Consider the following 11559-nt stretch of genomic DNA (forward strand, 5'->3'; position numbering starts at 1 on the left):
GACAAAGTAAAACATATTGGGTACAATTGTGGATATTTTATACTTTTTACTCCCCGATTTGAACATCTTCCAGGCTCTTTCCTCATTCGATGAGTTCATTTTAAATAATCTACAGCTTCAATAACCAAACGAAATGTTTGAGATAGTGAGTATCTGCATGCCTCTGATGTCATGTGTTTTTATCTTCCATCTTTAATGCTTACTGTTTTGTAAAGGCCTCAAACACTCACAATCTGACAGTGGGACAGCCCTAAACCCTCACAGATTTAGCGGGAGCGCGCCTCAAAGTCTGAGGGTGGAGATTGGGATTGGGCCATAGACCTGGTTTGTCCATTCAAAGTGGACAAACCAGGTGCATCATGGTAAAAGGAGTAATAACACTTGTAAAATTGACTTTTAACTGATGCCCGCTTTAACAGAAGAAAACACGTGTGCATTTACAATATAAACATGTTTTTATTGATCTTATGGCTGAAAGTTACACAGGTTATTACTGTAATCACAGCTGTGATATTTTTTTGGGGTTTAGCAGAGGGTGTTTAAAAAAGGTCATGTGATTATTGTGATTGTCAGAGCCATTCCAGCTGGCGTCAGAGTGGGCGGTGGATCAAACCTGGTGGGTGATCATCCTCATCATCTGCAAGGCCATTGGTCCCTGGTCTGAGGGAATCTGTGACCACAGGAAAGAGAGAGGTTCTTGTTTATGCCGTTACCGTTTTATATAACTAACGTTACTTACCCTGTCACATCGGGAGAGTTTAGTAAAAATTATTCAAAAATCGGGAGCATCTTGGTAGTATGTTGCCTGATCAAAGAGCTGACAAACACCAGTTTTGTAGAAAAATCTAAAATGTTCCATGCAATTGTAATATTCAACCATAGGCTCCATATAAGAAGTGAACTTCTGGGGGTTTGACATTTTGGCTGTTGCCATCTCGGCTTTAAATAACCAGAAGGGAGACCAGAGGGCGGAGCTAAATACAACCAAGCATGAAAAAAAATAAAAAATGTTGACAAATTGATTGATAGGATTACAATGAACTTCCATTAATTAAAAACTCCCAGAACAGAAAAAGCTGCGGCAGCAACCTGTCAATCACAGTAAGCCTGTCCTAAAGCGTCCCCTGCTTTATGGTATGTTTGACTCTAAATTGACCATCATTTACTAAATGAACATCATGCTGTATTGAAGACTTGAAAACTAGAGATTGAGACCATAAACTCATGTTTACTGAGGGCATAATTAAGAAGTAGAATCATTTTCTATACAATCAGACTTTTTGCAACCAGAGGAGTCGCCCCCTGGTGGCCAGTAGAGAGAATGAAAGAAGTAGACACTTCCACAATAGCTTCCCCTTTTCAGATCCACATGTTTCCGCCATTATTTCACGCTAATTAGTTGGCTTAATCCGTTAAACATTTATTTTGTGGTTATTAATATCACAGCAATTACAAAAAGTGCTTGACAGACATAAGAATAAAATGACAACGTCACAGCGGGTGCATGTGGGATTCTACATCCTTTTCAGCCAGTGTCTTACCATGTGACCGGCTCTGAGGATCCAGTAGAAGGCGAAGTTCTTATAAGTCTTGCAGAAAGCGCCGGTAACGCCCGGGAACATGGGGTCATCCAGGGGGGTCCACCTCATCTCGTTGAACCCAGCGAGCCCCTCCCACTTCAGCCTCTTTACCCACAGCTCCTGACCTGTGACAGGAAGGAGGGGATCCGTGTGACAGGAAGCAAAAACCCAAATGGCACATCTCTCTTTTCAACAGATGGATGGGTTCACACTACTGCTGCTAAAGCGGAACAGGAGGGAATACACAGAGGAGGTTACCCATGGTGTCCACAATGAGATCCAACTGTCCGTTGTAGACGGTGACGTTGACTCCGGCGGTCAGCAGCTGGTCAACCACGTCCACCACAGGCCTCATAAAGTCTCCTGCCATGTTGCTGAATACGTCCTCAGCCTGGCCTGGACATAGACAGGAGAGGGACAAGCATATAAAAGACGACAAGGGAAAGAAAAAGAAAGATTTCTAGGGACAAAGTCCACTGCCGAGGTACGGTACCTCCCCAGGTGACATTCCTGGGGATGAGGCCCAGTTTCTTCCTGATTGGTCCATTCATCAGCTCGCTCAGTGATTGCTCGTGCAGCGGTCGAACATGGCGACGCGCCTGCAGAGCTGGTGGAGACGCAACATTTAAAGTTAAAACAGTAAAAATTAAATTGCGTAGTCAATGCAATCACATGGGGCAGCGACGTACAGACAAAGTCTTCTCCCGCCACAGAGGCGCGTCTCTCATCCGGCTCCTGGGTGAGGATGTTGTAGAAGTTCACTCCATTGGTGTTCTGAGGAGGAAACAAATAACACAACACAAGACACGTCAAACCACATGACACATGTATGCTGCGAGGAAATCATACTTTAAATACTTAATATGGACAAAATTACTTTCAGAGCAATCTCGGAACATCGGCTGTCGGCCTTTTTGTAAACTCGTAGTTCATGCTGCTACTGCCTTTACAAAGAACGTACAGTTGAATGCGGGTTGCATTCAATTGGCACGTACTACTTCCTCATAACACGGCACATTGAACTTCGTACCTCTTGCTGCTGCTCAAAGGGATTTGGGGTCAGAATAGCCAGACAAGCCATGCAAAATGGGACCAGATGCAGTAGAACATCCGGGTGGTTTTGGCACAATGCATTTGACATCCTATGTGCGAAATGCACTATGAAAGATGAAAGGCCTGTCTCTGAAATAAGCCCGTCCCAAATAAGTTGAAAAAGAAAAGAAAAAAGGTCCTAACCGCCGTTTGAGAATGTACACTATACAAACTGTTTTAGATTGTACAGTAACCTAAACGAGTCCTTTGAATTTACGGATAAACGGTACAATACACAAAGCTCAGTTTATGGAAGAGTGACCCTGGCAGCATCAAACCGTGCTGTGGGTCCTCCTGCGCGGCACCAACCTGCTCCACCACCGTCTCAGCCACAGACCACAGCTCGGTGGCTTTCTGAAACTGCTGCTGCTCCACCGCTTGCTTTACAGCCTCCGCCGCGCTGCTGACCTCCTCCAGACCGTGGTCATCCAGCAGCGACTGCACAGCAGAGAGGCCACGATGAGATGGAAACTCAGCAGATCGCCGTCAGACATTTTTAATAGCAACTTATAGTTTGTTACTCACAGTGGTGTAGAGGTACGGCCCCCAGGTCATCACAGAGTCTGTTGAGGAAGCAGTCTGGTCATTATTTTTCAAGCTCCGATAATGTATATAACTTTATTCATGTTGTGCTGTGATTGGATATTATTATTATTATTACAACTACAATTAACTCCTGCTGAGAAATTCTCCAAACTCCCTTTAAAAATCTGCCATTTTAATTTTCCTTTTGCTCTGGGCAAATATTACACACCTTGTTAAGCATATTCTACAACATGATCCCTACAGTCGGCCTCGTCTGGGAAACACTTCATAAAACATGTCCATAACTTCCTCATGGTTCATTGGACTTGCTTGCATATTTTCTTGATTTGACCCTCGTTGATTAGCATTCCACATTTTACAGACAGAAATCTGTTGCAAAGTCTACCTGAAGGAATGTACTATTACTACATTTATTATAAATTCATAAGGACTTTGGGGAGCCACAGTAAATTTCAACTGTGGAAAAGGGAGGTTTGTGGCTTTGGTCTGACGGATACTGACCCAGTGGGGAAATCCAAGAGTCCCCAAGTGCCACACCAGCAAAGTTGCATTTCACCGTCCCTTGTGCAATGGCCTGGACAGAAAGAGACACCAAATCAAATATATAATAATAATAATAATAATAATAATAATTTCTTTGGAACCCTTTCAATAGGAGCTATGAACACCAATTGCAAACTACAACCAGCAAAGCCCCCGATCGAGTCCCATTAATTTGGGATGCAGTTCATTGTTCCAAGAGGCAACTAAACATGTTTACTCTACTATGAAGCATAACATTGACGTTTAGTACTTCTACTTCTCCAGAAAGAAGGAACTTTCTGTTGACCTTGTTGGAAAGAGAAGCAACATTTGGCTGTGAACTCACCTTGGTGAGTTCCAAGGAGATAGCGGCCGCCATCTTCCCTCCGTACGACTCGGAGAAGATGTAGAACGGGACGCTCTGCGCAGAAGGATATGTTTTTATGCAAAATAATTTTTTTTAAAGCCAGGGCTGCACTCATATGGAAGACTCGAATTGAGAAGCAGCAAAAATCCAAAATAATACTTCACCCCCAAAAATGACCAGTTGTTCAATCACTCGCTATGCGTTTCCCTGTTTTCTTGAGGAAAACCATTTTCTCACATGCCTCGTTATACAAAAAGGTCATTTTAGGGGTGAAGTATTCCTTTAACAGTTTCACTCATTTAGCAAAGCAGCTAGCAGTAAGCTAGTGACGTTAGCTAACTTGTTAGCTCCATTTAAAAGAAATTAAAAACGTAGCTAGCAAACACATGTAGCCTTGCCAGTTTGTATCCAATATTACAATAACCTGCCCTTCTAAAATTGTATATAATAATGTTTTTCTAACATTATAAAATACATTGTGTCCCTCCAAAAATGGCAGTTTTGAAAGGTTTGGGATTCAATCCACTTAGACTTTACAAAGAAGAAAAAATAGGAGTCCCAAAGAACATTTCAGCTTTGTTTTATACATTTAAAAAAATATATTTTTAAGAGTAGTATAATATGATCTCCTGGCTGAGTGAAGACATACCTGGAACTCTGCTCTCCCTGTAAAGAAGTGCTGGAGCAGCACCAGCATGTCGGAGGCCACCGTGGCAACGTCGGTGGCATAGCCGTCCGGCCTATCGGTGTAGCTGAAGCCGGTGCCCACAGGGTTGTCTACGAACAGCACACTGGCTGCCTGCACCTGAACCCGCCAACACACTCTGTACGTCAGCACTTATGACACTTAAACTAAGCCAAAGAATTTATTAGATGACAAACTAGTTTTTCCAAAACAATCACACAGAGCCACATGTTATCTTGTTTGGCAGAGACAAATAGAAGACAGAATCCTGTATCTGTGGTGGTTGCAGAAACAAGTAATGTACGTTCTCGATGATCATTTTGGGAGAGGGGCTTTGGAGAAGGCCGGGGCTGTCAGTTTCTATTTTTTTGGAATCTAGCGTACTCTTCTCGCTGGTTTCTCCAATTTTAGACCCAAACTTTAAGGCCCACTTCCGAGTGTTAAAAACTGTCAAGGAACACATTCCCGTACAAATCAAAGAAATTAACTGGTCTGTATATAAAATACAAAAATGTATACAACTGGCTTTGTAAATTACCTAAAAAAGTAATTAAACTCGACCCATAGAGAATTGAGACTCAATGCAAGGCTATTAAATTAATGCTGGGAGACGGTCTATAATGTGAAACGGGCGCTGGGATGTTGCTTGGAGGAGTTACAACCAAGGCAACACTAGAGAAAAAAAGGGAAGGCGTCCACTTATGTGCTCTTTGGTTCCGCTCGAATGGATATAGAATAAATAGCGTACTTTTATGCTATTTCATTAGACATTTCAAATAGTTGTGAAATTGTAATTCTAGTGTGGTGACCTCCCTCCGGACGCCTCAGTGGTTCTATGATTATGACTTCTCTTTTTAAGCCTCAAGTAAGGTTAAGTGACATACTCCGGAGAATGATTCAACCCAACACAGTCTGCAACTTCGGACACAAGGGCTGAGGGTTCCTTCAGAACCTCTTACCCAGCTCGTCTTTCTGGGCTTTAGGTCCCCGTCCAAAGGCCCGATCTCCCCAAAGTTCCCAAAGCCACTTCCTGATCCTCCTGGTCCACCCTGAAGACACAGAGAGACACACATCAAGCTCCAACATTAAACAGCAGAGGGGGGGTTTAAAGTATACCTTTAAATGACCCATTATTTCCTGAAAAATACATAAAAATACTAGTATAGTTTTGGATGGATAAAACCATATCATCATCATCATCATCATCATCAAGTGCACACATGATACATCATCTTTTACCCAGGTGGCTGGTTTGGGCTCCTGACAGTACAGGAGTCAGTTCCCCCTCTGCACATGAACATAGAGGCAGCAGAGCTGTTACTCATTCAGTCACACTAGTTTAGTGGCCTCAGCTTTTCACTTCCACATTCTAGAAGGAAATCAACCAGCATCGAAAAAAAACCCTGCTCCAGTCTGCGTTTTGGTATCGCTCTTGGAGTTTGAAAAACAAGATACAGTACAAGAATGCAACTTAATAGCATCTTTTTTTGGGGATCTGACTGCTTTCCTGGTAAAGTTTAAGTGTAAGTTGACCCAGGTGGACCCGGGGTCGAGCCTCCTACCTGGAGCCACATGACCAGAGGCAGGTCCAGGCTGTCGGCGTAGTAGAGCCACCAGAACATGTGGGCCCCGTTCCGCACCTCCACGTAGCTCCAGGCTTCTTTGCCGGTCGGGGGGGAACTCGAGAGCCCTGCACGGATTAATCGACACACAACTTGTTTTAAACTCGGTGTTACTTACGGAAGTTTGTCAACAGATACAAGGCGCGTATGAAAGCATAGATGTTAAAAATGAAAGGCGTTGCTTTCGCTTTGCAGACAGCGAGTCACATTACGTCTGACGAGACATACAGACCATAATCATACCTGTGTGGGCGACCAAAGCCAGGATGATCCACAAGCTGCAGGCTGCTGTCCGGTCCATCGTTGCGGCGTGAAACGAAGGCTTGGGCAAGGTCGGCTCTGCTGTGTACCGCTTTATTGCTACAAGAAATCACATGATCACACGCGGAGTCAGCTGACCCATGTCGTGTTTTTTTCTTTCTCTTCTGCTCTCTCAAATTTACCTGGCGCGGAACCTTGGGGACCGAAAACACTAGGTTAATATTTGAAAAAGATTAATTTAACAATAAATTAGGAATGTAAGCTAATAGAGAACATTTGTTCATGCTTTCTGCTTACCAAACCAAACCAAACCTAAGTCACCTGTAACTGTACACTATCTCTAAACAATTATTATTGTCTCAAGCTAGCCCGCAAATAAAACGTTTCTTATGAACTACACTTTACTTGGTTCTTTGAACTCAGCGTGTTGCCTTGTTTTGCATCGACCCTGTCTGCAGACTGAGTTGATACTCTGCCTCCACGCCAGAGGGCAGTGTTGTGAAAGAGTTGGCATTCAAACAGGGCACTGGCTCCAACCACGAGCAACCCTTCCGACTGGACATTGGTCCTTCGAAATAAAAGCATGACAGGATAGAATATATATTGGTAATTATATTTTGTCACCAAAAAAAACCATTGACAAATACATGTACTTTGTTATACATATAGGTGTTGCAAAAATACAAATTATATGCAATTAATTTGTTCAAATTCCACCATACTGCCATTTAAATGGCCTATCTTTTTTTTTTTATTCGGGGCATTTCAGAGATAGTAGGTTGTACCCAATAGTAGCTTTATTATTGTCGATGCATTATTTCTCAAAAGAGCAAACAGTATAAAGGTCAACTTTTGTAATGATGAACAATCTCTTTGGCTGAGTTCATTTAAAATTTGAATTTAAATGCGTGCAACTTATTCACCTTGTATACGCCATAACGTTAGTACACGTGAAAAAGACAATAACGTGAATAGTTCGAGTTACCCGATTGACGACTTGACACTCTTATTCTGAAAGTCTCGATCGGAAATACCAGTCCTGTTGCCGGCGGAACACGAGCGCTTGTCTGTGAGGTCCATTACCGGCATGGCTGCCCACAGTAACAACTTCATCCGCGTGCGCTTGCACTTCGACTATCCCTCGCCGGCCGTCGTTGACTGCCGCATGTGCTGGCTGCTCGTGGACTTGAACACGTGCCGCGTGGTGGCGGACCTGGAGAGCGTCATCAGAGAGAAGTTTGAGTTCGGCCGCGGTAGCATCCTAAGCCTCTTCGTGGAGGACTGCTACCTGCCGCACACGGAGAGCGTGTACGTTGTGCGGGACAACGACAGCGTTAGGTGCGCGTGCTTCTTCTAACTAATTACCAGACATGCACTGAGCTCACGGGTCTTTGTGGCGGAGCAGTTCTCAGGTCGGCTCTAGCAGGGCATCTCAGGATGTAGGGGCCCCAAGGCATTTACATTTTTTCAATAATAATACAGTTGATTAATACTGAGATGGCCTACCTAAAAGTCAATTTAAGATATGACTGTAAACAGAACAAGCAGAGATGGTAGGTTTCTGTGCCATTGAATAAAAAAGAAAAACCTGTAATAAACTGATTATTCGTTTCAGGGTGAAGGTGGACAGTCTGGACCAAGTGAACGGGCTCAGCTGTCAAGATGCTTCCAGTGAAAGCTGCAGAAAAAGACCGAGACCCGCAGAGGAGAAAGGGCCGGGAGAAAATGGAGTGAGCAAAAAGAAGAGGAAGAAGAGTGCTGAGGAGAGCGTGGAGCCGGCGGGGGGGGATACCAGGCAAGCTTCAGGTGACGAGAGGAGTGAGACGACACAAGAAAAGAAGAAGAAGAAGAAGAAGAAACAAAGAAAGAAGGAAGAGGAAAAAGGCCCGACCGTCACCCCCAAACTAGCTGCTTCTCCCAAAAAAACCCCAGTTAAAATCCCCCAGAAGCCCCAAGTGGTAAAGTCAAAACCACAGAAGGTGTCTTCTTCAGATTCCAGTAGCCAGGAAGACAAAGCCCCCAGAAGGCCAGCTGCCCAAAAGCCAGCACCCATAATGCCCTCCTCCGCTCCTGCTGCCTCCAAGGCGCCTCCAACCTCTAAACCCACCCAGACAAAGTCTCGCCCTCCTTCGCAGTCCTCCTCGGAAACCTCCTCCGACGAGGCTGCCGTTGTAAAAAGCCCGCTAAAAAACACCTCCACGACCCCCAAAGGAAGAACGAGTGCAAACTCAGAATCTCAGCAGGCTCCTCCCGCCCTCAGGTCTGCAAACGGCAGCGCGCAGAGACGAGCCGCGAGCGCCGCAGCGCCCCCTCGCCATAATTCGAAGTCGGACAGCGAGTCGGAGGAGGAGATCAAGCTGGTCATCCGCCGGCCGGCACAGCAGCCGGGCCTTGGCGCGGTCGGTGGCCCGCCGCCTTGGATGGGGCGCGGCCGAGGACAGAACGGGCGCGGTGGAGAGGAGATGGGACAGGGGGCCGGCAGAGGGCGCGGTGGTTTTGGGTTCAGCTACGAGGGAGCTGGCGAGCCGTCCTGCCAGACCGATAAGCTGACCAACATGTCCGTAGTCCTCCAGGTCTGTCTGCATGTGTCTGTACTGTAGGATGCTATTGCTTTTGACATTATCGCCATCATCTCATTGGCGGTGCAATCACATCTGTTTCCACGGAAAATAGTTGTTGCCTTAGCCGTGCGTTAAGAAATGCTGTGTGTGATGCTATAATCTCCTGGGTTCTTGTTCACAGAACAGAGCAGAAGATGCCCCTAAACGGGACTACAGCTCCATGCCCCTGCTCGCCGCCCCTCCACAGGTGGGGCAGAAGATTGCCTTCAAGGTCAGTCTCATCTCGTCGTCTTCACCTCCAGTGTGTTTGCTCTGTTGTTGACGCCGCACGCCTACATGCTAACCTGTTTTAGCTTGAATTCGTTAATTTTTCCCAAAGAAATTTGACCTTTTTTTAATGCTGTTATCATGGGACCTGCTCTTTTCACATTTAATGTAATTACAGCCAGTAATCCACCATATTCATGATCTGACTTTGAACTTTGAGTCTAGTTGTAAACTTAATTTGTGTGTGTGTTTGATTTACAGTTACTGGAGCTAACTGAGAACTACACACCAGAGGTATCAGAATACAAGGTTAGTGACATCATCCCTGACCTCGGAGATAATGAGCTTTTCTCACACCACTGAACGACCACGCCGCTGTGCATTTTTCAGGAGGGGAAGATCGTGAGCTTTGACCTCACCACCAAACAGATTGAGCTGCTCGTGCTAAACAACTCTCGGGGTAGGAATCATTTCACCACTGCCACATACAATATTAATGCTATTTAAAAAATAAATAAAAAAGCCTAATTCAAATTTATATGTCAAGATTTCCTTTCAAAACGGGGTAGGAAAATGTATTTTAAGTCAGAAAGTTCGGGATGTAGTGCTCGAGGGCAACGTGTTCTCACTGCTCATTTTAAATGCAATGGGCGGGGCAGATATTCCTACCTTGTGCCACACATTTGTGATGACCTGTAACCAGCTGCTTCTCCCTCAGCTCCTGTAGAACCTGGCAAGTTCGACCTGGTCTATCAGAATGCGGATGGCTCGGAGAGCGTGGAGTATGCGGTGTCCAGAGGCTCTCGGGTAAGGCAAGGCAAAGCAAATTAAAAAGAACAATATGTTGGGTTTAGGTTGATCTATTGGCAGTATATCAAATATTATGTGTTTTTATTTTTTATAATGACCTAAAAATCTGAATCGGCAGAATTTTCGTATATATAAAATACGAAAATTCTGATGATAATACGAATGTTCTGAATTTATCTGAATGTTCGTTATTTATACATATATTCATTCATTCCCTGGAGTTAAATCTTATTAAATGTTGATTGACTGGACGATTTCGTCCCTTTCATTAAAACAAACGGGTGCCACTGTGCTTATTCCCTGGAGGGCCTTGTCAAATAACAGCGCGCCTCCAAAGGGTGATCTGTGTGGGTCCCTTGCAGTGGCAGTCAGCAAAAGCAGCTGGAGCCAAAGCCTTTCTTGTGTCTTTGAGCCCAGGCTATAGACCTCTATCCCCGACCCAGTGATCCTTTTTTCAGTTACTCATCCAAACCAGATGAGTAACTGAAAAGTGGGAGGAAAAAAAGGCGTCGGTACTAGTCAGTCGGTTGTTTGCCAATAATATCTGCGCCAATCCTTTGGAATCTCGGCGTAGCCGCTGTTAAAGTAACATCTTCACTTCCTCCCACAGGTGACGGAACGCTGGGACTCCCTGCTGGAACCAAGGCTGATCATTTAAATGGGACCAAACTGAGATTTTGGTACATCCCCTCGTCGACTTGTTCTCCAGCGCCTAAGTTAAACTGGGGAGTCACTTCTGTACGTCGCATATGACTGCAAAGGGATATGATTGTGGTTGTTTGTCTCTCTTCTCTGTCCTTCAAAATAAATCATAATTTTACACACAAGAGATACGACAGCTGAAAGTATTAACACATGTATAATGGTTGCATTTTAATTGGTGCTGGATATGACGCATATTTTTTTTTAAGGAATGTGTGAGTTCTTACAGGACTCGGACATAAAGGTTTTATGTTTTGTAAAGTGATGTGACTGATATTAGTCTTGTATAAACATTTTCTTTCTAATAAAACACTTAAGATGCATAATTCAAAGTGAAAATGTTAACTAATTTCTGCCAGGAAAAGGAAAAAAATGGTAGCATTGCAAGATCTAGAAAATAGTGATGGTATGAGTCGGATGAGCCAAAATGATATTGAATTCAATTTTCAAACTATCATATACTAAAGTAACTTGCCAAATGTGTACCGTGGCAAACATTAAATCAAAAATATTTTTTATTTTTCTTTAATACATGTTTCTTTTT

At 44.2% G+C, this 11559-nt stretch overlaps 2 protein-coding genes across 4 annotated transcripts; one reads left to right on the top strand and one right to left on the bottom strand.

The window, feature by feature from the left end:
- Positions 1–436: 436 nt before the first annotated feature.
- Positions 437–7154, bottom strand: scpep1 (serine carboxypeptidase 1). Of its 3 annotated transcripts, none has more exons than XM_034538850.1 (15): positions 7081–7117; positions 6858–6869; positions 6658–6774; positions 6355–6482; positions 5752–5841; positions 4757–4912; positions 4087–4161; positions 3720–3792; positions 3198–3235; positions 2982–3110; positions 2270–2354; positions 2074–2187; positions 1839–1976; positions 1542–1705; positions 437–670 (listed from the first exon to the last, which is right to left on the bottom strand). In XM_034538850.1, exons 3-15 carry the CDS (start codon positions 6713–6715, stop codon positions 608–610), a joined length of 1311 nt encoding a protein of 436 aa, XP_034394741.1. In that variant the 5' UTR covers positions 6716–6774; positions 6858–6869; positions 7081–7117; the 3' UTR covers positions 437–607. The 3 variants fall into 3 exon arrangements, with proteins under 3 accessions (XP_034394741.1, XP_034394742.1, XP_034394739.1); XM_034538851.1 differs by lacking the exon at positions 7081–7117 and adding an exon at positions 6973–7008; XM_034538848.1 differs by lacking the exon at positions 6858–6869 and having other exon boundaries at positions 7081–7154.
- Positions 7155–7706: 552 nt separating this feature from the next.
- On the top strand, positions 7707–11341 carry coil (coilin p80). Its single transcript, XM_034540063.1, has 7 exons — positions 7707–8013; positions 8291–9248; positions 9418–9507; positions 9765–9812; positions 9894–9963; positions 10222–10310; positions 10924–11341. Exons 1-7 carry the CDS (start codon positions 7763–7765, stop codon positions 10969–10971), a joined length of 1554 nt encoding a protein of 517 aa, XP_034395954.1. The 5' UTR covers positions 7707–7762; the 3' UTR covers positions 10972–11341.
- The last annotated feature ends 218 nt before the right edge of the window (positions 11342–11559 follow it).

Source organism: Cyclopterus lumpus, chromosome 8, assembly GCF_009769545.1.
Source record: "Cyclopterus lumpus isolate fCycLum1 chromosome 8, fCycLum1.pri, whole genome shotgun sequence".
NCBI classification, from domain to species: domain Eukaryota; kingdom Metazoa; phylum Chordata; class Actinopteri; order Perciformes; family Cyclopteridae; genus Cyclopterus; species Cyclopterus lumpus.

Bases quoted from the DNA above. Each gene is read 5' to 3' on its own strand.
- scpep1 (XM_034538848.1), bottom strand. From the start codon at position 6,715: ATGGACCGGACAGCAGCCTGCAGCTTGTGGATCATCCTGGCTTTGGTC. The intron at 4,913-5,751 runs GTAAGAGGTTCT...TGGCGGGTTCAG, and splicing joins AGCCCAGAAAGACGAGCTGG to GTGCAGGCAGCCAGTGTGCT. The intron at 4,162-4,756 runs GTATGTCTTCAC...CCTTCTGCGCAG, and splicing joins CAGGGAGAGCAGAGTTCCAG to AGCGTCCCGTTCTACATCTT.
- coil (XM_034540063.1), top strand. From the start codon at position 7,763: ATGGCTGCCCACAGTAACAACTTCATCCGCGTGCGCTTGCACTTCGAC. The intron at 8,014-8,290 runs GTGCGCGTGCTT...TATTCGTTTCAG, and splicing joins CGGGACAACGACAGCGTTAG to GGTGAAGGTGGACAGTCTGG. The intron at 9,813-9,893 runs GTTAGTGACATC...TGCATTTTTCAG, and splicing joins CAGAGGTATCAGAATACAAG to GAGGGGAAGATCGTGAGCTT.